Genomic DNA, 27,921 nt, shown 5'->3' on the forward strand with positions numbered 1-27,921 from the left:
GCTTTTTTGCTAGCTACAAGTAATACTTTAAGAAGGTACTTGTCCTGAGCGTTAAATTTGGTTGGTATATTACCTAAATACATTGTGCCAAAACTATAATCAATCTCAAAACCCAGTATTGAATTTATTTGTTGCTATCTCTAGCCAATAGGATTGGATTGCTGGACAATTCCAAAATATGTGAAAATGATCAGCCATTGAGTTGTTACATCATCCCCAGCAATGTCCAGAGTCTGGTCTACCATTCTGTAAATATTTTCTTCTTGGAGTAATAAAAAACCTGATAATATTCTTCCATGAGAATTCTTTCCCTGGGCCAGAACTGGAGGTGGTGGATTGTATTTTACATATGTTTAGCCACTCTTCCTCTGTTAGGGTTATGTTTGCTTCATTCTCCCATTTAGCTTTAACATATAAAGTGGAATGGTTCTTAGAAGATTGTATACATGAGTATATTCTTGATACCAGTTTCTTGTGGATGTTGCCCCTATATGCATCAATAAAAACGCTGATGAGACTCATTTCAGTTTCCTCCTTAATTTTAATATTTCTATCGAAGTGAGCGTTGAGTTACTTGTTAACACAAAAAAGTAATTGAGTACTAACGCGTTACCCCCAACACTGCTTGTTGGTGGAAGGAGCCTCCCAGGCTGCAGCTCAGAGTGACCATATGGGCAAAAAAGACAGACATGTAGAGGGAAAGCCGGAAACATCAGCTTTTCTTCTGTCTTCCCGTAAATAACTTTATGCAGACCAGAGTGCATCTGTTTTGGCTCAGAGTCAGTTATTATTTAAGATTTTTCCAATAGGCTTATTTGATTTCATTGTCCAAGTGCAATATTTTGTGAGTAGCTATCCACTTCATGACAATTAAGATCCATTGCTGTTTCAAATAAAAATTTGCAATCAGATTTAAGTTGTATCTCATATTGCTGTCTGTAGATGTGTGCAAATGGGAGATTAAACAGGCACCACTCTCTTTATAGTATGGAAGAGACAGATCTGTATTGACTCTTCTAATTTCACATTTTTTTGTCACAGGGTCTCAAAGATACAAATATGGGTATTTTGTGTGGGATTCACATGCACTACATGTGTATGAATTTTCCCTTACGGCGTGGCTCACAAAGAAAACGGCAATACGCTGAAACAGGGAGACTGAAAAACACAAGTCCTTGATTGTCTGTAAGATGTTGATTGAATCAGACAGAATCTTTGGCAACCAGTTTAGCCTTGCCTATATTACCAAGGTCATTGCACTAGAGACATCCTAGACTCCATTCGAGGACTTACCTGCCATTTTATTTGTTTCTGCAAATGCCGAGTTACCTTTATAGCATCTGCAACCTGCTGCCTGTCTCATTTGAATGATAGAGCAGTTTTAGTCTTACACCTTAACAGCAGCGATTCATCAGAATTGCCTAAATATGTAACTGCCATTCACTTCCTGACAAATGGGGCATAGAAATAGGTGTGGGTTTAATTTCCTTCCCCAGTGCCGTGCAATTAGGGTAATATCAGTATGATGAATGTGATCATATTTTTCTATTTATCTGCTTAGCTCTAGTGTGCCTTGTAGGATGAGATATAGCAGAATTTTTGAGTTACAATTTGCTTTGCTTTAATCTCAATTTATGTGAAAGTGTATGTTAGTAAGTGGTGAGTGGTGCTGAACAAAGTTATTAGTGATCACCAAGGGAATGTGTGAGGGCATGTGTGTGTGCATATAGTAGGGGAGCGCCGAAAGTAACACGGACCTTTTCTCGAAGCACACAGGAGCAGAAGTGACATGATGAAGTCAGTGTGTGTGTATCTCCGACAGCTATCCATATAGCAAAAATAATGTGAATCGGTGCTGCCTTCCCAAAGTTATTGAAGAAATCTAATTTGTCATGCGTTAAGTAAAAATATGGAAGCGGGAATCAAGTATCAATATCCAACTTTATGTGGATTTCTTAACACTTACTGTCTCAATGTCAGAATAGTTTTCAAGAGACAGGCTACCACATTTAGCATGCTGTCCTGGCTGAATGGAGAGCAGACAGCGGAGGGACGAAAGTAACAATGATATTGTAACACTGGGTTATGGACATTGAAGCTGGCGGGGGGATTTATTAGAGACAGGAAGGGGCTAAGTACAAAATGTTATGTGTTCATGTGTTGCCGGCATATTTCATTGGAGGGACGTGTTCACCGTAGTGGGTAACTGGCCCAGGTAAGAAGGTGGAGACTAGGAAAGAAGAGTGTGTGGTATTGTTTTTCTCCTGAGCTGCTAAGGTTACTAAAGTTGCTAAATTGTTAGCTTACCTTATTAGAATAACAGGCTAGACAGTGAGACTGGCCGCCCTTTTTGTTGTTTTCTGGGAGCACCTCCAACTCCGGGTAGACTGTTCGCTGCGGCAGGGAATAAATCTGGGCTCGCTTGAGCTAGCAAAAGGAATTACTGTCTCACTCTCCTTCTTTCTGACTACTAGCCACGCCACAGTGCTACAATATATTTTCATAGCTAAGCTGCAAGTTCAGCCTGATTAGTTCATTGAAATAGAATTGTCAACCTCAGCCACTAAATACTTTGGTAGAAAATGAGAAAATAGGATGCTTGTTGCCATTCATTTGTATCATGCATCAAAATATTGTGTTAACGCAACATTGGTAATTTGATGCAAAGAATATTTAGGCTATGTAGCCTAATATGTTGGCTTGGTGAATTGGCACAAATATAAAACTGGGTCTGCAAGATTCGTTGTTAAAAGTAAACAGTATTAGATCACAAAAAAATAATCACAAGACGCATCTTACACGCTTTCTGACAGCTGTTACTTTCGCACCGCAGCCGTGTTACTTTTGTCCCACACGGGAGGTACGAAAGTAACACAGCGCAAGTTGTGTTCTCCGTCTGTTTATGTCCAGATCATTTTACTCAGAAACACACGGAAAGTTGCATCTGAAAGGGGACACATGTATGTTGTTTCTTATATAATATCGTCTTTATTACTCTCACCATACCGGAGTAAACTGGGAAAAAGTAAAAAGTGTTACTTTCGTACCGGAGCTCCCCTACGTGTGTGTGCATATATCGATCTATGTGTTTGTCTGCCTGTAGGAGTTTTATGAGTATAACACATATTACACAGCATGGTGTGCTGTTCTTCTTCATAATACGAAGGCAAAGAAGTCATGACATGAAACAGAAAGCATGTTTTTTTCTGGTAGCCCACCTTGGAAAGTATTGTTCCACTTAATCTATGGGCACTAGCAGAAGATGAAAAAATTTGAGGCATGGATCCACTGTGGCAATCAAGCTGTTTAAAACCGTCAACTTAGTTGGAATAGCTGCAAACAAACCACTGATTAACATTTTCAAAGTAGCTCTTAAACATGCATCTATTCATGTAACCTATGTCTGTGTTTTGTGTGATGGATGATTACCAATGCAGTGCATAAAACCTCTGAGTTGAACCTCTATTTACATTATCGGACATACAGTCAAGCCCAATTGCAGTTTATGTTTAATTCCTGTTATTGTTGTTTTAGTCTTTTACTGGCTTCTCACTAAAAGGCGTATAACTTCCGAACAGATCCATGTAACTTTTTCACAAAAGGTTGGTCATGGGGCAAGGAAGAAGTGATTAACTTTTCACACTAATTGGCCAAAGGGGGCGTGGCTTCTCACTAAATGGCATATTACTTCTGAACGGATTCAGGTTAACACCATCAAACTTTGTGGCCTATCAGCAGACAGAAGAAGAGGCAAACCCTTCATTATTGGCCCAATCAAACAACATGGGGGCACTGGAGCGCTCATTTCTGGTTTAGACATATCCGCCCTGCCAATTTTTCCAAAACTTGGTCCAGTGGTAGAAGGGCAGCACTAATGACCACTGAACAGATATACTGCTGATTGGCCAGGAAGTGTTGCGATTATCGACTAAAATGCATACAAGTGGCTGAAATTTGAACAGGTACAGTCATGAAAATGTGTGCATCCCCTGATGTGAAACATGTTGGAAGAAATGATTAACTTTTGGTGAAAATCTGACATGTGGAACTGGCATATCTTGACAGTTGGCGGAGGTGTGCGCTCTACTGAGTGCCACCTAGTTAAGATATGTTTTAGATAAGATATGTTCCTAGCCTTCAATTATTAACTCTTGCTCGGCTGCAGTGCCTCTGTAGCCGTGGTGCCGCGCCAGCCAATTATGATTGATCGTGGTTTCGACTCTCTACTCATGTTTATTTCAAAACGGGAACATGCAGTTAATTCAAAATAACTGCATCCATGTTTGACAAATCAATCCGCCTCCTGCGTTCAAGGAACAGAGTTAGCTGGATATGGATTAGCAAGATGATTTAAAATGACTGGTATCATTTTAATAGTGGGCAAATCTGTGGCTTCTCAAGTATGATTTCATGTCACTGGCCAAGGGTGTCCAGATTTGGCCGCTGTTATGTTGACCTGACCTCTTTGGGATTCCGGAAGCCAGAGGTCGAATGTGGAGCTTGGCAGGGTACAGCACTCTGTCCCATTCGATCTGCATTGCACCATGACATTACTGATGGACCCAGAATACGGTAGCCCTTAGCTTAGCGCCTCATACTGGCTTTGGTTGGAGGGAGTTGTGGGCACGGTCAGCGATAACAGGCTTTAAGAAATGTTCCTCTTTTAGAAGCTTGGAAATGAATGCCGGCGGTTTACCCTCCTCTTTTCCCTCAGGAATACCAACTATCTCAATATTGTGCCCGCAAGAATGTCCCTAACAAAAAAAATGACTGCAATATTCATATAATAGCCCAATAGGGACTTATAATATGACTGTGGTACTCAATAGTGAGTTTAGACTGACCTTATTTTACTTTATGGTCAATTTGTTTAGCTCTCATGGTATCAAGCAACAGTTTTTACATTTTTACATTGCTACTTCAAACCCCAAACAGGAATCTGCATCGTAAAACGCCTTGAGGTAAAAAGCGTTAACCAGAGATGCTGAGAGGAGCGAACTTTTTAAACCCTCATTTCCCTGTGGAGGAATGGGCACTGATCCAGAAGCACTTATTAGGGCAAATAAAATGACAACATGCTTGAGTGGCCTGTTGCAAAAGAGTGAATTTGATTGACTCTGACCCTTAGCTTTAACATGGGCAAGTTGTCAGTTTGTCCAGTCATTGATAAGAGAGAGTGAATCAGTCCTCTCTAAGAACGCCAGCATCGCATCCTATTTTCGCTGAGCCTCACAAACTGTCAGTAGATAGCGGTATTTCAAATGACAGTCGCTTATCTGAGCAAGCTTCAGTGCTTTCGCCAAGGGTGGAATTGGTGATACACCAACCACATTACTGTTGGAAGTTCAACATCGTTTACTCAGTCTTAAGTCTTGTTGTACTGTGGGAATATTTGCCGAGAGATTTTCTTCTGTCCCACTGAAGGATGTGTCCCATAGTGTCTCCCGTTAATAGGCATTATCTATCACTGGTCGCAAAAGATGCCTTTTGAAGATGAAACACTTTTAGAGAGGCATGAGAAGGAAGGAAGGAAGAAGAATGCCTTATAATGCATACTAATTACTGGTAGGAAATATCATTTCTTTCATCTAACTGTAGTCGTAAGTGAATACACTGTATCTAATTAAATTAAAAATTTCCACTGGACTGTTAATATCGGTGGCATATCTATGTACATGAAATTAGCCCACATCTTAAGACACTTCTGCAAGACACAAAAAAAAAAACAAACCTGAATAATAATTACTGCTGGGTGTAGTGTATCCAATTAATGTCAATGAGGGCTAATTTGACAAGTAATCATGACAGCCTTTTCTCTATACTTATTCATCCGAAACACGAAGAATTAATTACAGGTGATTCAGATTGTAATTTAAATTGGAAAACATGTATTCTTTCCAAATCGTATTCAGCAGTGCCCAATTAACAATACACTTTAATAAATAATACTGCTAAGACAACAACATCAGATCTCTTTCTGCTCACTCTGATATTGCAAAGTACTGTCCTGATATTGAGTGTGCTCAGCCCAAATGCTGCTTTTGTCCTTGTGCTAGAGCCATGCTAGAGCAAGTACAGTAATTGTTTATAGATTTAAAGTATGGGATATTGTGGCCTGGTTATGTCAAGGGTAGAAATTAGGGAATGAGACGGCTAAAGAGAATAAGAAGGCCGAGAAACGAATCCTTAAAGAGGGTTCTGCAACTTCTGAACGCGGGAGGACGAAGCACCAAGGCTCCCTCGTGTGTGTGTCGAAAACTAACAAACCGGCGCATTAAAACTGAATTGCGTTGATTTACTACACGTTGTCAAGCACATTGTGACATAAAAAATAAAATAAAAGGAGTAAAACGTATAACGTTCCTTCAAGTTTATAAATGTTGCGAGATAAAAACCCAAAATGGCTACATGTCAAAAATGACCACCGCGGTAAAATTCCGGGGAGGGTCGTCTGGGCGAGGCAAACTTTATGACAGAGAGGAATCGTGGCGCTGCGAGTCCTTCCCGGTGTGACATTAGTCATCATTGCCAGTTCAGTCGTTTCAGGGTTAGGCCGGGTATTAATCACCAGGTGGCTTGAGAGAGTCTTGTTGAATGAAGGAGGATTGGGATATTTATGGACAAAGGAAGCAAATATCCCGGCTGCCAGTGGTCAGAGGCGCCGGCGTTGAGTTAGATCATTGGTGACCTTACTTATTTATGGCGAGCGGCTTGCACTGATGTCAAAAGACATACTGTCAAGGACTCGCTGTCTCTCCGCTGACAGAGAAATATATGTTTATGGAATGATATCTGAAAAGTTGTAATACATCGTATGTCTTAAGCAAGATATACTCCCCCCCCCCCCCCCCCCCCCCCCCACCCATCCACCCATAACTACCACCGTCACTGACCCATCCACCCAACCCCCATGATTTTATATTTGGTGCTGCAGTGACGCAGCCACAGTGCCTGGAAATTGGCTATACACTGTGTATGAATTCTCACAAATAGCTGTGTCCAGGCCTGTTGTAAGGTAGAGGAAATGCATCTCAATGTATACATGTTTAAGTTCTTTAAGTGTTCATAATCTTGAGTGTGTTTAAAAACTATAAATGCTATAAATACCATATACTGTACCAATCCAAAGTAAGATCTTTAACACTCACTCTTTAACACGTCTTCCCACCTCGCAGTTCCACCTCCAGTCCTTCTCTGCTGCTTTATGACTTTTCTGAGATTTACAAGTGCTAATATTGTTACCATGCAACCCTTTTGTGAGCGAATGTATCTTTTACTTATAACGAATGCGAGTGAGGAGAGAGGATGTGTAAGTGGCAGATCATTTAGAAGAGAAAGAGCGCTGCAATAACAACCTCAGAAAGTAACACAAAACTTGGCACTTTGCAAAGTCACTTTGTTCTGTGGTCTTAACTGCCCTCAGCTGATTGGGCTCTTATTGAGAAATAAAAGCAAGGACATGATTTCCAAAGAACTCTGATCCTTGCAGACACTGTCATTGCTCGGTGTAAAGAAACATTCTTCACTTTTCAGTTAATTGCAAAGGCTGCTATACACTGGCATCTCACTCTCTTAAGTTCACCTAGAAAATGAAGTAGAGTGCAGGCGAACATATCCTCAGCCTTCTGGGCTCTGCCAAAATGTTCCTTTGAAAACTTGATTTCTTTCTTTTAGTGCACAGAGCACATGTCAATATCCACTAGGCAATTATCTAAAATAGGATTTCTTCTTCTTACCACAACATCCTGGCTAGATTTTATTAGATTCCTTATGCCCTAGTAAGAATACAGTAAGTGTGAGCCTCGCTCCAGATGGAACTTTTATAAGATTGTATTTACGGGTGTAAAGGATGTAAAGGATTCACACCTTTGCTGAAGAAGACTCTTTCTGTTAGCACTTGCATGCACCGTGGCTGCGCAATTTCAATATTTACAAGAAAATGTCAAGACGCCTTACAACATAAAACTGCAGACATTTCAAAATTATAGGGAGTATTGCCAGGCAACATTATAACAAGATTTGAAGTCAGCATTATAAGCTCAAATCACTGCACACAGTGGCTCTTAAAGCAAGCAGAACTGACAGCCAACGGTGTGGTCATCCATCAAGTTGCATTTGGAGAGCTATCCAACTCTTTGAAGAGGCCTGGATGAGTTCACACAGCCTTTACAATCAGTTTATAGAAACTGCCCCAATATTTTACTGACATTCCTGTAACAGAGTGTAACGTATGGTCATCACTCACAAGAGCGATGCTGTGCACCTCAACAGTTTCTTTGGGTTGACACACAACTCTCGCGCTGTAACACAACACACATAGCTAGGCTAGGGACAGAAATCTTGCTCTATTCTACACTCCTCCAGGCATCTTACCCCTTTTACACCTTGTTAGCTAATTCTCCATATCATAATGCACACTTATTTAACACTGAATGTCCAAAAAAAAAAAGAAAAATACAAAATTTGTATTTTATATCAAAATCCCATTACTTTTACTTCCTGGAAAACAGCGTATACTTAGTGGTTACTTCATTGTGTACCAGTAGGTGTAAATTTTACAAAATTTCCAACCAATAATACCACCACTGATTTTTGTACAAGCCTTCCCCCTCTGCCTCTCCCATCATATAAAACCTGCAACTTGACAATTTTCAAAGTGACACGAGTGGCACCACGGTGCGGCGGTGCATTTTTGGGTGTTTACCCCCAAAAAATCCTGTTTCCTTTTCCTAAGACACCGTGGTTGTGTCCCGGTGGCTGGAATTTATTCATTTTGAAGAACCCTGAATTTGTGATAGCTCAGGGTTATACGCACAGCAGCCTGCTTCGCCAACTATCTTTCCATGTTTGATATGGTATAACCCACCCATTTTTTATCAGTCTATCCCTGCATTTTGTCCCTCTCAAACATTTCAATTGAAAACACGTCGAATTACAGAAGCAAGACACCATCCAAATGCTGCTCCCTTGTGACTTTAACGCACAGAAAGCATAGAATAAGTAACGCTGTGCAGGACCACAGCGGTGTTACACAACAGGGTTTGTCCAACCAGGACGGAACATCCCAAACAATAACCGGTTTGGAGATGAGCCTTTTCTGCCCCCCTCCCGATCATATTATGATGGGTTTGTGCGACAGTTTTTCTCCTCAACACACTTTTAAACATCATCATTTTAGCAGTCTTTATGCCACTCCCCAGGGCTTTCCACTGAGGGGCCAAGAGCAGAAGAATGGTTTATATTTGTCTCCTCTTTGGCTTTTGATAAGGATAATAAATCCATCCTCCAGGCCTTTTGACTCATCCATGTTACAGACATACAGAAAATTGAAAGAGCCCCGATGCATTCTTAGCTCTGTAATACCATTCAGAGCAAACACACTGGCCCTGAAATCAGACACGTGAGACTCGAGGAAGAATTTGAGCTTTTGAGACAGATTTTCACAGTAATATAGAAACGGCTGGATGTGTTTACTGCAAGCTTGATTCAAGGAGAAGGTTCAAAGGAATGGCAGCAACTAGTTGATCGCAGCTAAATCGAAAACATTTCATGACTGATTAATTTTTAAAATAGTTCACACTTTTTTTATTTTTTTTATTAATTTAATATGAAGTGTTTAAAACAGACCTCTTCATGCATTTGAAGCCATAAGGAAGATATCTTGATCTTGGGAAGGACCTGCCCTGCCCCTTGAGAAAATAGGACGGGGAGATAATGAATATTGAATGAGCAGATCTACTTCAAGCAATCATCCCCATTGACCAAATCCCATCGGCACACAAATCATCTGTATGGTTATGCCGAGTTAATTAAGATCTAGTGTCTGGAATTAATCGAGTCAAGCCATTGCAAATGTCTTCAATCAGTGGGACCTGCACTGTCTTATCTGCTAGTGCCTTTACTACTGTGAGAATAGGAATAATAATAATAATAATACTTTTTGAATTTTTACATGTTCATATCTACACGATTCAGAGATGCCTGGTGATGTCGCAGCAGGAAAATGTCCTGGCCCTATGCTAGGCAAATAAAAACAACCCATGAGGAACACCAAGTTGAGATAGTAAAGACCGTTATGTACTTTAGCGTTGCTTTTTATGTGAGTGGAATATCGTGTTAGCTTTTATCAGGGGAAATACTGTACCCTCTCAGGCTTCTTGGACTTCCACAGATAAGAAAAATGAGTGAGATTTAACCTCATTTTTCTTCTCAATGCCAACATTTTCCTTTCCATTGCCAGTTGTAATTGTGCCCTCCAGACTTTTATACAGTGAGCGCAGAAATTGGTTGGCCAAAGAAAACAATGCTGGCTGAATCGAAATGCCCCAGCGAGCCATTTACCAGCGCCGTTGTGAAATATGCAGGAAAGCAATCACCTTTATTGAGTTACGTTAATTAAATATGGTAATAGGTTAAAAAAAATAAAAAATAAAAAAAAGAGGAGGAATTGGATTCCAGTTCTGCAAGCAAGTCTCATGACTTCTGCGTAATGACTTAATCTACTTAATTGGTGGTGTAAGTGATCGCGATACAGTGATTTATCATTTGCCAAGATGTTCCTTTGAAAGGACAAATATCGCTGAACGCCAGCAGTGTAAAATAACTCCAGTCCTTTCTCACTTCATCTTTAGTTGGAAAAGAGTTTATTATTTTGTTGTTTGAAAGAGAGAGAGAGAGAGAGAGAGAGAGAGAAATTAATCACAAGAGATGAATCATGTCAGCATGTCTGTTGCCTGTGGTAATATCCCAGCAATATGTGTTGTGGTGTGTGTGTCTGTGTGTGTGTGTGTGTGCATATGATAGGCATGATTGGGTGTATCGACAGTAGCGTGACCCCTTCGCTCCATTGAGGGAAAAGGGAGCGTTATTGAAAGAGGAGGAATACTTTGCTAACATCTCACGTCCATAAAGATGTATTATGTTATTCATGTCTGCATGTGTGCATGTGTGCATACTTTCTGTCTTCACCAGCACATTTTTGCAACCAAGAAGATAGAGCCAGGAAAATAATAGAATTATCTGTCGGACAAAAGTGAATCCATGACTTCACCTCCAGTTGCCTTGAAGGGGGAGCTAAAATAAAAGGTAAAACAAAAAGTATGAACACTTTGGATCTTATAATACAGTTATGAAAATTGGAGCACATAGAGAGCGATCTTACTATCAAAGTCCACCACAATGGATTTCCACTTTCCACTAAAATAAGATTTTCCCCTATGGTTATAAACGTGCGTCACAGTTTTTAATCAATCAACGTATCATTGTCAAATTAACTGTGATATCTTTATCGAATTTAACACATTATAAAACAAATGAGACCATGGGGAAGATGGTGGTAGGCAGGTACAATAGGTAGCACCTACTGTATATCACGCCAGTGGGGGTGTTGGTTCTGGTGTTTCTAAAAATGAAGACCACATTTCCCATAAACCCTGTTGTTTTCCTTTTCAAAGCTATTTGAACCCCTCCCTGGCATCACTCTGTTTGTTTTGAAGAGCAAGAAGAAGAATAAGAGCTTATAGCAGCTTATAACATTCAGACCAGGTAAGCTGAGGAACTGGATTGTTATGTATTACTTGTGCCATAAAGCAATGTCCCTTTGTGCTGTAAAGAAGTTGGGCAGATTTCCCACCAAATCCCACCTGGTAGCACACAATGTAAAATGCAGTGTAGAGGCCGGTAGAGGCTGCCAAGTTTGTTTATGGTAATTATACTGATTAATGTGGGAATGATTTACTGATGTTAAAAAGCAATACCTTTTAACCTTTCCACGCAAAAATGAATAGGATTATTAGAACAACGTAATTAAATGCTCTATAAACCAGCAAAAAATAAAGGTAAACAATATAGCTTTGAAAGATTACCTTCCACTTCACAACTGTTTCAATCATCAAAAATCTTGGCAGAAACAAGAAAAAATTCTGCAAGACGTTTTAAAATTGACCAATAGGAGGCAGCACAAATTTGTTCTTTTTCGCCTGGTCAATTTGATTTCATCAAATCTGATATACATGTTCCATGGTCAAGTGTTGGTTAACATCTGGTTTTGATTAGTCTTTGTGTGCATATTACTTAAAGGCTTTTACCCCAGCATGGGTGTGGACTAATTATAATAAGGGCTTCTACTGTGAACTTGCAAACCACATTTCATTCCTAAGTTACAAGGCATTTGGCGTTTTCTGTGTTGCAGTCCACAGCCTCTCCAATCATCTGATCTAAACATCATTGAACCTTTATGGGAAGTAGATTTCCACCTCTTTCATCCCTCACAGAACTGGAGGTTTTCTTTCTTGAGGAAAGGTCCACTATCCCGCTACACACAGTTCAGGACTTTTAGGATGGCATTTCAAGGAAGATTGAAGCTGTTTTGAAGGCAAAGGGGAGCCGAGTTCTTACTAGGTTCTTGATTCATATATTGTTAAGTGTTTTTACGCTATGCTGTCCACCCCCTGTAAATTGACTGTGTATTATAATGCTCTCTGGACTGTGTTTTGAAGAAGATAAATCATTAGCACCAGTGAACAGTGGTGTACTGTAGTTGACATACATTGACAGTGGCTTTATGTGGCACTGCGTTTCATTTTAAGACAATAAAGCGTATCTTCCTACACATTTACTGGGAGCAAGTACCCTCATTTACACATACAGTAGATGTGAGGCTACATTAGCACAGTCATTAGTGTGCTGAATGAGTAGCATAGCATGACTGAGGCAAGGGTGCATGGCACATACACAGCTATCATTAACATTTTCAAAATGCCGAGGTCTTCCATGGTTTACTTGCTTATGGCCACCGAGGGAATCTGCCGAACAGAAAGAAAAGAAAACAGGGTGAGGCACTCGGCAAGATGAAGTCTATATGCCTCAAAATCCAGCATTGAAAAGTAACTAAACACCTCCTCACAGGTGTATACTTTGTTAGCACATTCCACCTTTAGGGCAACTGTACTGGCCTGAAAACTAATTCATTATTGATAACACCTCCTGATTGGCTCCTGTCGATCTGGAAATTGGATGATTAACCATCTGAAATTGTGCGTAACCCCTTTTTAAATATTCCCTTATCGTGTAGATATTTTCCCAACTTTCCTAATCACCACCCATATGTCAGTGTCAAATATGATCTGAGTGGTTGATTCATTCTATCCCAAGGTATTAGTTCCATTTGAGTAATATTTGAATGGAAATTGCTCAGTCAGATGCATTCACCTTGAAGTGAGCGGAATCCATCTCTGGGATGACAGTTTCTGCCTAAATAAGCATTACTGGGAGCTGCTACTCTCAATTCAGATTGGATACTGTTATTGTCACCATCCAAATTGTTTCTAACCCCGGGGTTAAAGACTGCTATATTTGCATACATACAAATCAACAATTTAATGTTGATGAAATTGACATTAAGTCTGAAATGCAGAAAAGCAGACATGTTGAATTTGTCCTGGGGAGCTATCGTTGAGAATCACAACGGGGCTGTCTTCCCAGGGTCTGTACTGTAAACACGTTTAGCAGAGTGATTTGCTGTAATGAATGCTGTGTTCGTTCTAAATTCCCTGTTATATTGTAAAGAAACTGTGACTTGCGTTTGTTAAGAAGGAGAGAGTTAGTGATAGTTTACTGTTGAAGTTGTTGTGAAAGTGTTTTTGGTGTAAACATCACTGAATACTGGGCGATAATCTCGCTCTTCATTAGCCTTGTCTCATTGTCCTAGCACGCTCCGAAAACTTATTAGGCGTTTTTCCCCCTAGCTAACTGTTGAAATGCCATCTTGAAGACATTATTGTCCAAACCATTTGCGGAGTGCCAATCCTAGATTTGATTGTATCAAGACGGATGGCTGCAAGACAGGGAACTATAAACCGCCGCCTTTTTCCACTGACATTGAAACAAAGTTTAAATGTAATATTGGGAAGATAAAATGTTCCAAAGATCAAATTCATTCTCTTCTGAACTATGCTAGTACGGCTGTGTACACAAACACACACATACACACACACAGAATCCTTGTTGATGCCTTTCATATTTGCTTGCCTCTCATAAAAGCTGGATGCTTTAATGCAGGAGGATTTAGCCATGACCTTCAGCCAGCTTTTATGTCCATTATTTGTAGTCAATAGAGTTGCTAAAAATGGTTGGAGTATTGAAAGATTTGATGAAAAATGTTGTATAAATTGAACACAGGGTGAAGACCCCTACTAACTTGTTGTGTATCAGTGGCACGCCTATGTGCATGAATTAAATTCAGACACACACACACACACGGAAAGTCATGCAGAGGTCAGTGGAAGAGCCTCTGACAGAGTGTATCAGCATATCTGCTGAACATGTGCCTGCTGGGAGCGGACAGAATATTACACCTATTGATAACACAGGATGTCTGAACATTCAAATCATTTAAAGGTGCCAGCTTCTTAAATAATTCATGCCTTCATGTCATGCATACGTTGACTGACTTTGCAACAGATTGTTCAGCATTACGCAGTGAGAGAACTAGGAGGGCTGGATTAGATGGGATGTGACACAGACCGGCCCCGCTCCTTGAAAGCAAAGAAAGGCCAACGCTACAGAAAATAAACAGCCTTTTGTTCCATATGCTGCGACTGCAAGTCAAACATCTGATTAAGGCAATCTGATAAGTCAAGACTGAGGCAGATGTAGATATCTGGGATCAAGGCTGGAATCATGTGTAGCTCTCCATGCCAGAAGCATTTAGGCTCATACACTGTATAAAGCAGACCTAAGTCAAGTTGCTATTTGATTTGGAAGAAACTTCAGCCTCAGACAACAAACCCAATCAGATTGCTCCAAAAGACAAAACCCTGCCAATCACGCACTGCAGGCAGTAAAGGCAAATTATCAAAGCACTTAATTGTTTCTAACAGATTGACCTAAGAGTGGTACACAGCCACTCATGGAAGCGCTGTATAAGGAACCATTAGTGTGCCAAAGCAATCTGAGCCTCTGCAGATGACTGCATCCATTGAGTAAACACTCTTCATTCAATCTGCGGCTCCCTACCCGTGTTTTTGCTCGGGTATTAGCTCGCTTTGGCCAGAGACTATCCTATTGTCTGGTAGCTGTGCCCATCCTTGCATGATATGAATGAAGATTAGCATGGATTATTTGAATAAACCACCCAGGGTCCGGTGTTAATGCGTCTCAGCAGGAAATTATGAGAATGTCATTGCATGTATAAGTGAAATAAATGAGAACCACAATCTGCGAGGAAGAGGTGGAACGTATACCCCGGCAAACAGTCAAAAAGACTTGAAGTGAAATGGCTTTGTTCATTTCAGCATGTTAAAATCAATACTACCACCTCCTGTTCTGGATGTATAGTTAGATATTTCAACCTATTTAAACTCTGGATCCCAGTGTAATATTCCATAGACCTGTATACTGTATATTCCTGCTTTCTGTGGTTATTATTATTGCTATTATTTCTCTATTGCTGACCTCTATAGCTTACCATCACTGCAATCACACAGGTTCCAACAGAGAACCAAGTGCATACTATATAGATAAGGGTCCTGTTTCTTTTTTATATACCACTTATATTTGTGCATTACTTCTTTGTATGCTACTGTACCTCATTAAGAGACCTATTCCCTAATTTGTATTTTTTTTATAATGTTGTGTTATGTTTAATGTGAACTACAGGAGCAAACCACCAAGACAAATTCCTGGTTTGGCCGCTAAAACTGATTCTAATAAGAAACCCTAACGGCTGCATGGAAATAGTCGATCTAGGCCACATAGTTTGGTTTCTTTTCCTTTCCTCTCCCCTATCCTTGTGTGTTTTGCACATCAAGAATGATTCATGAAGGCTGTGCACCAAACAATGCCATTCTAATTTGTCATTTCTGCATGCATGGCACCCTTGCTCGTGGTGGAGCTCTGGCAAGGTCACCGGGTGCACCTGACCCGCTGTAGGCAGAACAATGAGGGTCGACACCATAATGCACATGACATGGATTGAAATGGATTGCAGTCTTATTTTTAACCTCAGAACGCTATTGCGCCAAGCTGATTGCTGCGAATATGTATCTGTGACTCTTCCCTCTGTCTGTTGACCGTGTTATTATTCCCTCTCCATCCCTGCAGTGCATTGCAAGCAGCAGCCACAAGGGTGTTAAAAACCGCGCGACCGAATGTTGCCACCTTAATCGACTCGGGGGGTGTTTGTGTACAAGTGATTCGGCTGCTCCCCCCCCCTGTCCCCTCGACTATAATTAAGACCACATATCTTAGATTTTGCTGAGGTCAGCGAGAGGTTTTAATTTAAAAACCATTAAATTGTGCACATAGTCAGGACTTGTGTTGCATCCCAGGCAGATATAATTTTAATTAACTCTTATCTTAGCCCAATTTCTCTGGCGCAAGACATCATCATAATTCCTCAATAACAACCTTAGAATAAATTGAACGACAGCTCGGTATATTTAACGGGCTGCTCGCGTGTCAAAACAAGCACTGACCTCTGTACCTTAGGCTTTATCTAATCAATCCTCATGCATATTGGACTATACATTTTCCGGAATTACAATCAGGGGAATTATAGTCTTTAGCTGTGGCCTTAAAATTGTGGAAATAGAGGAAATGGGGGTATACACACAGGACAGAGTGGACTAATATCCTTTATTGTTGATGACACCTCAGGGTCCACTCTAAGTGTTTCCTGTGCGCTAAAATGTTTGTGTTCTACTGTTGCAACTACCAGCAAGCTGGCAATAAAGCCTTGCAATAGCCTCACACCTGCTAAATGATATAATTGTCTTTTTGGCACTGTATCATGTGCGGTGCACTTAGTGTTTTTATCTCAAAAAGAAAGGCTCTTATTGCGAAGTCAATAAGTATGTGAGACAAGATTGATGAACACACAACAGAATACAGACTATAGCATGCATCCAGTAGCCATCAATAGTGACACTGTTGCACTCTCATACACAGACATTCAATACTAGGCAAGAGCAATGCCGGGTGTCTCTTGTATCCTTCCCCCAGCGATGGCATCTAAAGCTACCAGCGTATTCTCACTGTTGCCTCCCATGTAATATCTCAACAGCGTACCAAATTGATGTTAAGGTAAAGAAATTATCTTGTTCAGTCTTCTCATGAGACTGAAAAGCTGTCATAGTAGCTGTGAGTGCTGCTGTTAGATGCACAGCAAAGTGCCACTCTTATCCCTAGTGGCCGGCGTCCCCTCCATGAATACAAATACGGAAGGGGAGAGGCGGCATAGGCAGAAGAAGGATAGTAAAAAAAGTAAATGCAAAAGTTCGGGCCTCTCCCTATTAACCCTTTCCCAAAAGAGCCCCCCCTCCTCACCATCAGCATCAAAAGGACACTTGATCTGAAAATTTTGCGTTAAATTACCCCGCCATCCACCTCCTAATTTCCCAAGAAACTTGCGTTGTATGACACCTTCCCAAAGTGGGGCCCAGGGACTCCCAGAGTGGGGAAAAAATGAAAATTAAAAATGTGGAATAGTTTCATTTCAGTATCATTTAATTTACTAGAAGTTAGCCCAAATGAAAATGGCTTCTCTTATCAAAGGCTGCCAGCTCCTGTTTTCTTCCCATCTACAGGAGGGAGGGTTATGCAACTCTTAATTAACCATATCAACAAAAATCTTCCTAGGCGGGGGTCACAGGGACAACATTTCATCAAACAGGCCTAATCTGTGTCTATTTCAGGCTCTTTTACACCAAAACGTTTGGGAGTGAATCATTCAGTGTATTATTCCACTCTACTCCTCTTGCATTCTTGACAAGTCCTGAAACAAATGAAGGACAGACACGCTGAGCTCTAACGCACTGCTTAACTCAGCAGGACCCCTGAATAGATACACATTAAACCACGGACCCCACATTTGAAAAGATTTTGTCTACCGTCTTAGGTAGCTGTTGTTGATGTAATATTGAATGGTGTAAGTGCTACACTGTTCAAGGAGATAATAGTGGCGAGAGCGAAACCTATGATTAGAATAGTCGTCCTGAAACATTCTCTGATTGCGCTGACTTCTAGCGAATTAAATTATAGTGAAATTAAACTATTTCTCATTTGGCCCGAAACCCCCTCGTCCCCGGTCGCCCACTTTGAGAACCACTGCGCTAGAAATGATCCCAATTACCTAATGTATAAGAGTGCCTGTTCTAATAATGGGTTTCAATCTCACCACTATTAACCCCCCCCCACCCTCACGTAAAGTGTAGACAGTTACACAATTCTTCAACACTAAATCAACAACAGTAATCTTGCCATATGGGAGCTCTCTGTGAATAAATCATATCATATGGGAGGGGGGGGGTCTGTGATATGAAAGTGTTTGGGAACTCTCACTCCTTGCTAAATTGTAATGAGTGGACTAACTGACATTTAAATGATCCCTCATTTTGCTGGGGACCCCTCGGAGCCCCCCCTCAAGGACCCCCCCGGAGGTCCCTCAGACCCTAGTTTGGGAGCGACCACCACACTCTAACCCTACGCATATGAGGGCATTGCAGAGTGCAGACCATAAGGACCACAGTACAGTCTCATCAAGTAATGCTACCTGGAGATTAAAGCAGGGAGATAGAGAGAGAGAGAGACGAAGAGAGAGGGGGAGAGAGACGAAGAGAGAGAGCGAGGGAGAGAGAGAGGAGTACTTCAGGAGCTGTACTTAACGAATAAAAAAGACACTACAGCGAATTTAGCCCTCTCCTTTTCTTGTCTTTAGTGTGAATAGCTCTACACAGTCTCACTCCGAGATTTACATATATATATATATATATATATATATATATAAAAAAAAAGAAAATAAAATATTGAGGAGAAAACACACAAGGAGACTTGGCTGATGCATCTCAGAGCGAGCATCCATTTCACGGCGATTACAGTTTGAAGCGGAGGAGACAGTGCGCATTTCTCAGAGACACACGGTGCTTTTCCCTCCTTTTGGAAGCCAGTTTCCCAGAGCAGCGGACGGGCGGACAGACACTTTTTTCTTCTTCTGTGTCTCTGCTGCATTCGCACCGCGGACAGTATTTCATAACACAGCCTATTTTTAATTGGGGCACCGTCGGGTCGACCTGCAATTACACCACCGCATTTTGTGGAGTGGAATTCGCGGTCCGCAGCTCCGAGACGCAAAGGAATATCCGACGGTTCAAGTTTTCGTGGAAGTTGCGCATAGACGGGGAAAATGGGAATTTGTGGCTATTTGGCGGTGCCAGGGAAATGCCTTGTTGTCCTCGGACTCAAATTGTTATTCCTTGTACCTGCAGGAGTTCCGGCCAGAAGCGGGGATTCTTTATTAAAGGACAACATCACCGTCAGACAGGGGGAAAGCGCCGTCTTGAAGTAAGTCTCTCTTTTTTTTAATTGTATTTCCATAATAGATAACCAATATCATTCCCCCCTGTGCGTCATGATTGACTCGTGTTTTTAAGCTTGCACTGGGGGATAAAACACAGCTAATCTGGCCAAGTGCAATGGTCCGGGAGTTCTTATAGGTCATTATAACCTGTACACAATGCACAACGATTGTTTTTTTTATTTTTTCTCAATTAGTAACCAGTGAAATTGCATACATTTCACTCGCAAGTTAGGGCACAGCATACAAAACTCAGGGTTTAGCTTCTCTCGCCCGTTGCCCTTGAATGTTATTGATCCGGTTAATGTCTTGTTGAGGATGCACAGAGCTGAGATACTCAAATTCTGCACGAGGAGGGGTTGGGTACGTATTGATTAGCCTATGTGATACAAATGTAATTATCAATTCCATTTTCATGCCTGTCTTATTTTCAGGCTACACTTCTTGAAATGTTTTGGAAGAAGCTGCATCTGGTCTATTTTTGTATCAGTTTTCATCAGTTAAACCCCTCATGAAAATCCCTATTATGTCTCTGTAATATTCCTACAGGGACATGAAGTGGGTCTGTGTTTTTTGTGTGGGTTTATAATGGCCTTATCATACTTTATCGTATTTTTTTTTAATCACTATAATAATCCTGTAGGGACTTATAAATTGCCTTTGGCACTCAATAGTGGTTTTATAGTGACCATATCATACTTAATGGTATTTTTTTTTAATCTCCTATCTCCTCGCTGTAACATTCATATTTATTTGTATGGTATCCTCGTAAAAAAAATGTATCGGATTGCTGTAGCTCCTTTTTGGAAGGGAAGACCAGGTGTGCTGCTAGAAATTTAGAGCCCCTGTGAAAGGATGTGATACAGGGCCCCCACACTTCACCCCCCTACGCCCAGCCACCCACCCACACACACACACACACACACACACACACACACACACACAGAGACACTGCCTCTAATTTAGTGCACAGAGACAGGCTTTTCTAATCACGCAAGCACATGAACTATCCATAGCAAGTATACATGGTACAACTGGGAAAGGACTTGGAAACTATGACAGCAGAAAAAAAACATCTTCAGCAGAGGTTGTTCTAAATTGTCAGGCACCTACTCTGACTCATCAATATTAAAGTAATAATCCGAGATAAATTCACATAAATAAATGCCCATTTTGCTACTCTCTATTGCTGATTGATGTAACACAATTGTGACCTATCCCCAGTTCATAAAAGCTTTTGCATTTGCTGTTATACTATTAAGTGCTTCATTAGGTTCGAGGTGTTTCTGGACTTAGCAGTTATTTTATTGCCACAAATATTGCACCCTGCAATTTTAGCAAAATGTAGCCGTTTCTGTGACATTGTGTACTTATTTCGGGCAAACTGAGACATGAAGGTGTAGTACAAGTTTGTTTTTCCTTCCAACTAGTTACCTAATCTGACAGGACGTTGGCCATTGGGATAAGGCCTCTGCCAGCTTCCTCTATGCTGCTGTTTTCATCCCCGTCTGCTGTTACAACAGAAACTTAGCCACTTTAGCAAGCTAGCTATAACCAGTCGGGGTTCTCCCCCTACGAAGATCCCCTCTTCGTATTTTTAACGAAATAGTAATACATTACCCAGGTAGTGTATAATGACTCATGCCAGAAACTCATGCCAAACTCCATTCAAAAATCCATCAGTTTCATGCTTATTTTCACTTACTGGCAAAATAACATCTCTCATAAGACATGACTGAACACATTTTATGTATTTTAATCGCCACTCTTCAATTCGGTATACATAGTACCCATCGAACTGCATTATTTAGATAAATGTAATTTTTTTTCCCCAGAGTCTTCTTTCACCAAAATACACTGCTGAGCCAGCAGGGGTGAACCAAATATAAAAGTTGAGATTTTATTAAAATGCAAGCTTTTTGGTGGATTATATACATGCTGAATTTACCATACCAATTAGTAAAAAATGTTGCAAGTTAAATTTTCTGAGGTATGTATTTTGGCGATAAGCAAGGCAGTAACAAATTGCCAGATTTTTGAATGGACCTTGGCCTGAGATTCTCTCCACAAGCTAGCCTGTCACCGATCCCCGATGTATTTGTCCAATCGGCCAACTGCAGTGGTCGGAAGTACGGACGTGATTCGGTCATAACCAAAACAGCACTGAGTGGCGGTAGTCAGCCCTAGTCCTGGCCATACTGTCTGATTTCCTCGGGATCTCTGGGAAGTGCGGTGCAAAAACACTACAGCAATGACTGCTTATCACTAAAAATGTTGCCAAAAGAAACAAGGACACACAGTGTCATAGATGTGAAGCAGCCTACACAGTTCAGCAGTGCTGCAGAGAGGAGGCCAGTAATGATCCTGGTTCAGTGTGTCTGTAGACATTGCCGTGCATCCTAACAGCCAATAGAGGCAGATAGGCTTACTGTGAGGATGTGAATGAGTGATTGGGTGAGTAAGTGAGCAAGTAAGTTACCATCTAGGTCCATGAGTTACTCTGCATCTAAAAAAATGAGGAACTCAAGGATTACCACTTTGAATGTGGGTGGAGCTCAAACAGACGGTAAAGTTGGCACTCTCAGAAAACAATTCCACGAGGAAACACCACACTATAATCTAGAAAAACAATTGTTAGCTAATGTGTAATTATTAAAGATAAGTGCACCTAACAAGATGCCAAGTATGGCTTTGGTCACACTTAATTTGCTGAATGCATTACTCTCTCCAAGTTCAGTGAGAGAATCAGATATGAGGCTGAAGTTGGTTTCTGATTGGCTGCTTCATATTCGCAAGTTAAGGTAAAACCTAAATCTGTTTCTAACACCATAAAACATGCCAATACACACATTTTTCCCTTCAGCTACTGTAGAATAACATTTTAACATCGTTCACTTACGATAAAATAAGATGAACCTTTAGCAATCCCCAAAATTAGGTTGTTGCAGCAGCGAGAGTAATAGAATATAGCAGAGAAAAAAAAAGAAAAAAAGAATATAATTCCAAACTTGAAAATAAGTAATAAAAAAACCCCAAATACTATAAAAACAAAAGCAATAAAATATAGAATAGAAAATAGAATTGTGGGGTTATATACACATATGCAACCGACAATTTCAACATAGGGTAAATAGACAGTATGGGTGGAAAGTAAGTAGTAAATATTATTAACATGGATTACTAAATATGAAATATGTGCTATATACATGTATACTGTATGAAATAATGAAACTGATATGAAAGTTATCAGCATATGTAACTATGAGAGGTACAGAGGAAGTGTCATATGTAGAGAATGTACAGAAATATGTCCAGAGGAAATACAGTGCAGCAAATGATTACATATGTACATATTAGTCCGCAGCCTAGGAATGCAGGGAGCAATCCAGGGTAGTTGGTTTCATTAGTGCAGTGCGGTGCTTCAGCTCCCTCCTAGTTGAGAGTGGGGCCTTTTGGATAGGAAACATTGCACAGTCTAATGGCTGTTGGCACAAAAGCACACCGTAACCGCTCACTGTTGCACCTTGGTGGGATGAGGCGGAGACTGAAAATGCTCCGTAGCTGCAGCAGCTCACCAGAGGGGGTGGGAGGTGTTGTCTAGGATGGAGTTCAGTTTAGTCCTCATGCTCCCCTCTGCTCTGCAGGGCGTCCAGGCCCAGCCTCACAACAGAGCCAGCCTTTCTCACCAGTTTGTTAATCCTGCCTGCATTCCCAGCCTTGATGTTGCCTTCCCAGAACACCACCGCAAAGAACAGTGCGCTGGCCACCACTGATTGGTAAAACATGTTGAGTGGTCTGTTAACCAGGGTTCCCACAGTCATGGAAATCCTGGAAAAGTAAGTTAATTTGATTTCCAGTCCTAGAAAATATTTGGGAAAATTGTAAAATATCATTAAACCTTTGGAAAAGTGATGACATTTTAATTAATGATACTGTTAGGGAACACCTGGAACACAAAATCACACAGACACAACTCCTTCAAAGTTTAAAGCTTTATTACAATGATCGATCAAAGGAGAAAGAGAACATAAAGACAAAAGCCTAACACCCTGCTCCTGACTCTCTCTCTCTGCAGTAACATTTATAAGGCTGTCTGCACGTAAACAGGATGTCGCCTGGCCAACACCTGCCCTGCAGGCCGCATTGTGTAATCATCAACTTCATCATTTACTGGAAATGATGAAGGGGGGATAGATGAACTTGGACGAAAACAAATGATAACTTAGAACAGAAACCAGACGATGACTTGGAACAGTAAGCCCCAAGGAACTGACCTAAGGTCTGCAATTTAATGAATAATACAGGGACTACATTGCTTCACCACTTCAACAATCTGCTCTCTGGAATGTTATTGCTTCAACACTTATCTCCCCTACAATACTAAGTCTATCATCTCCCCTACAATACTAGGTTTATAATTTTTGTAAACTTAAAAATAAAAATGACATACATCTTGTTGCTAGCTAACCAGCAAGTGGGTTCAAGCCTCTGTGGGATTAAGTGACCAAGGCAAATAAGTAATACTAGAAGTAAGTGTACACTTTCAGGCAATGTTATGTCATGCAAAAATAATTTCATACAATTCAAAACATTGCCCTGGAAAGCAAAATGTGATCAATATTGTCAGCATTGTATTTATGCAAATAAAACAATAGTAGCACAGCCATGAAAATTTGGTCTGAAGTTAGGGAAAGGTTATGGAAAAGTTTTGGAATCTAATTAAAATAAGTGTGGGAACCCTGTGTTACATACAATGAAAGACCTGAGCTTCTTCAAGAAGAAGAGTCTCTGCCCATCTCATCCTCTTCACTCTGGATGTTGACAGGCGTTGGTGGCTTTTTGCGCCATCGGAAGTCCGCTACCAGCTCTTTCATCGTACTGATGTTGAGCTGCAGATGGTTTTCCCTGTAGCACCCGATGAAGCTCTCCACCAGACTCCTGCACTCCTTCATGTCACCCTCACTGATGCACCCCACAATAGAGGAGTCCTCAGCTAGAGCTTCGGGCAGTGGCATGACCCAGAGTCAAATATGAAATTAGAGGTGTAGAGCAAGGGTAGTCAACCGTGTGCCATGTAGGACCGAGGGTATGCAGGTTTTCATTCCAACCAAAGACTACAGCAGGTGATTTCACTGATTAACACACCTTCAACCAGAGAGGAGGAACACTCGGCCCTCCATGGCACACGGCTGAATACCCCTGGTGTAGAGGGTGAACTGCAAAGCTGACAGTACAGTAACCCGGGGTGCCCCCATGTTACTCTATACCGTATCCGACACACCGCTCTGGAGGCAGATGAACTGCAGCCTGTCAGGTAGATAGTCCATAATCCAGGAAACCATGGCATCCACCTCCATTGCTTTGAGCTTCTCCCCAAGCAGGAGGGGCTGGATAGTGTTGAAAGCGCTAGAGAAATCAAAGAACATGATTCTCACTCTGTTTTCCAGCCTCTCCAGGTGGGAATAAGCCCTGTGGAGCAGGTATATGATGGCATCATCCACGGCTTTTTTTGGTCTGGTATGCAAAGTAGATGTGGTCCAGGGAGTCCTTCACCAGGGGCCTGAGGTGCTGCAGGACCAGCCATCCAAAGGTCTTCATTATGATGTCAGTGCCACCGGCCTGTAGTTATTGAGGACATTGGGGCATCTCTTCTTAGAGGCAAAGGGACCCTTTTAGGAGGTTTTCCACTTTGGGGGCACCCTCTCCTGGTGCTGGAAAACCTTTGCTAGCTAACTTGTACATGCTCTGAGCACCCTGGGGCTGGCAGGACCCACTGTCCCGCCTGTGCGGTGCCTCTCTAAATTCTTTCTCATATGGGTGGCAGTGATGGAGAGGCTGGGTAGGGAGGCAGGCTGGGAAGGTTGAGATGTGAGGGCTAGGGCTAGGGAGGTGGGCAAGGAGGTTCGGAGGGGGGGCCGAGGCTGTGGTGCTGACCCTTGGAGTGAAGGACGTGATTGACAGACTGGACAGGCTGAGATAGGTAGTCACCATAATCTTATCAGTGTTTTCAGTCCAGAATTCTATAAGTTAAAATATTTTGCACCACTGATACAACTGATTACAAGGATACAATGATTTTTTTTTACATGAATAGTGGTCCAGCATATGTAATATTTCCATTACTACCATTTTGAAGGCAGTAAGTCATGTTGAAGTAATGCCCTTGGTTGCAACTTTGTGACATCATATTGAGGGTAAAATCATTTTGAGTCACCAATATGACAGATATTCTGTAAAGGGAGACTCAACATTGCTATAGTATTGGTTCCAGCCTGGTCCAATAAGGCTTTCTATCTGAAATGAGGAACCAAAAAAAGTGCTGCAAGCAAATTCAGAGAGGCTTTTCAAGGGTTAAATGTTTTGGGGTCAGGCAAACTACAATTTAAGTGTGATTCCTAGCATAAGGTTTTAATGGAAGATTGTTGCATCTGAGTGATTTCTTGTTGTGGGCAAAATTGCTAGTGTGTTATTTGATTTCCACAGGGCTATATTATTCAGACAGTCAAAGGTAACACAAAGCAGTATCATTCTCATTCAGAAAGGTGGGAATTTTTTCGTGAAAGGCTTGGCAGATGTGCCTGGTTTTGTTAATGTCCTAATAAGTATTTCCACCATTGCTTTCAGTCTTGCCTAGTTACCAATGGTGAAGTAATTACCTTGCAAGTGGTGACAATAAAGCACCAAATTTTAAAGCTGTCATAGGTAGGTTTTTTGACATTTTGTTTGAATTCAGCAATCCCCATTTTGAGTGAACATAAATGAGTAAGATAATATGCCAGAATCTTGGCAGTATTGATAATGCCATTGCTCTGCTATTTGCTTTCAGTGAAAATTTTGTGGCTCAGGCATTTGACCAATGATGGCAAAGTCTGCAGCAGCAGGGCTTCACTCTGTGTTGTCAATCAGCTGTGCACTCATCGCCACTGGCTGGGAGGGTAGTGGAGGGAGGGAGGGAGGGGAGTGTGTTAGTCTTCGTTTCCTTCAAATGTACCTTTGAACAGGGTAATGTAAGAGAGGGGTAGAATTATGTTGCTTGCTTTAAGTAACATATAAGCAGCAACTGTGATCAACTTGTGACCCATTTTGTCATGGAAATATTTTTTCTTGGAAATGTGAAACAGGAAGCACAAAAATGTTATCTTATTTTATCTTATCTTATTTTAATGTTTCTATATTATTCAACTTTCATGGATTTAATTATGTCTGAGGATAAGAATAATGTTATTTGTCATGGTTTTCAAATAAATGTAAAGTAAAATAAATGTAGTTTCGTTGATTTGATATTTTTGAATGAAGATAGGTTTTTACATCCAGAGCAGTGGCTGGGCTCTGATTGCCAGACAGTACCAGATACTGGTACCGTGATTCCCCTGATTCAAATGATGCAAAGTGAAGTGAAGACCATCCAGAGGGAGCCAGTTCAAATGCTTCAGAGTTGCCTGATTGAAAGGATTTAAGTAGAGCTGCAACGATTAATCGATTAATCGATTAGTTGTCAACTATTAAATTAATCGCCAACTATTTTGATAATCGATTAATCCGTTTGAGTAATTTTTTAAGAAAAGTCAAAATTCTCTGATTCCAGCTTCTTAAATGTGAATATTTTCTGGTTTCTTTACTCCTGTATAACAGTAAACTAAATATCTTTGGGTTGTGGACAAAACAAGACATTTGAGGACGTCATCTTGGGCTTTGGGAAACACTGATCGACATTTTTCACCATTTTCTGACATTTTATAGACCAAACAACTAATCGATTAATCGAGAAAATAATCGACAGATTAATCGACAATGAAAATAATCGTTAGTTGCAGCCCTAGATTTAAGCAGTTGTTTATGGAGGGTTGCCAATCAAGTCCAAGTACAGAAGTGATGTGTAAATTGGAGCTTGAAGATGCATGTAAAAATGAATGGATTATTGAAAACGTAATAACTTAATATTTCACTGTGTTCATTAAGCATTTTGATCACATGAATTCCTATAATAGTGCAGCTTTTGCGACACTGTCTTGGACTAACTCTTCCCTGGTTTTAATCATACTTAACTATAAGAGGTGACCAAGTGTTTAAGGTGATGGACTGCTAATCCATTGTGCTCTGCACTTGTGGGTTCATCCTTCCATCCTTGCCCTAGGGCATCTTTGTAGCAGCAGGGTAGCATAGTGAGTAAGGACAGCGCTCTTCAACATGGAGGTTTATTCCCCCATGTCAACAAGCATACACTCTGCTGAAGTGTCCTTGAGCAAGACACTGACTCTCCATCAGCTGCAGGGTTGCTGTTCTGTAGCTGATTCTGACCTCTAAATTTCCTTGGGGAGGGGAGCAAGCAAAAAGAGAATTTCCATATGTAATATAATATAATAAATTATCACATTATAATTAGGAGCAGTAGTACATCCTAATTTGTTGCATTGCAATAGATGTCTACACCACTGCCAAATCCCTCAAAGTTTATATTCTATGTCCTGTCTTACTTTCAACTTATATGCAGACCTCAGTAATATCTTAAAACTCTAAATATGATGTTCCCTTTTACTCACATGCAGATGATGCACATCTTTATATTACAA

At 40.9% G+C, this 27,921-nt stretch overlaps 1 protein-coding gene across 3 annotated transcripts in view; it reads left to right on the forward strand.

The window, feature by feature from the left end:
* opcml (opioid binding protein/cell adhesion molecule-like) overlaps positions 1-27,921 on the forward strand; it is a 239,642-nt gene that overhangs the window by 76,021 nt on the left and 135,700 nt on the right. For 2 of the 3 annotated variants that reach the window (XM_078286429.1, XM_071924505.2), the window contains exon 1: positions 19,181-19,338. In XM_078286429.1, the coding sequence (XP_078142555.1) occupies positions 19,181-19,338 (158 nt within the window). Of the gene's footprint in view, positions 1-19,180; positions 19,339-27,921 lie in introns of those variants that run through there. The other variant, XM_071924507.2, reaches the window with a different exon arrangement.

This window comes from Centroberyx gerrardi, chromosome 11 (assembly GCF_048128805.1).
Source record: "Centroberyx gerrardi isolate f3 chromosome 11, fCenGer3.hap1.cur.20231027, whole genome shotgun sequence".
Lineage (NCBI taxonomy): Eukaryota > Metazoa > Chordata > Actinopteri > Beryciformes > Berycidae > Centroberyx > Centroberyx gerrardi.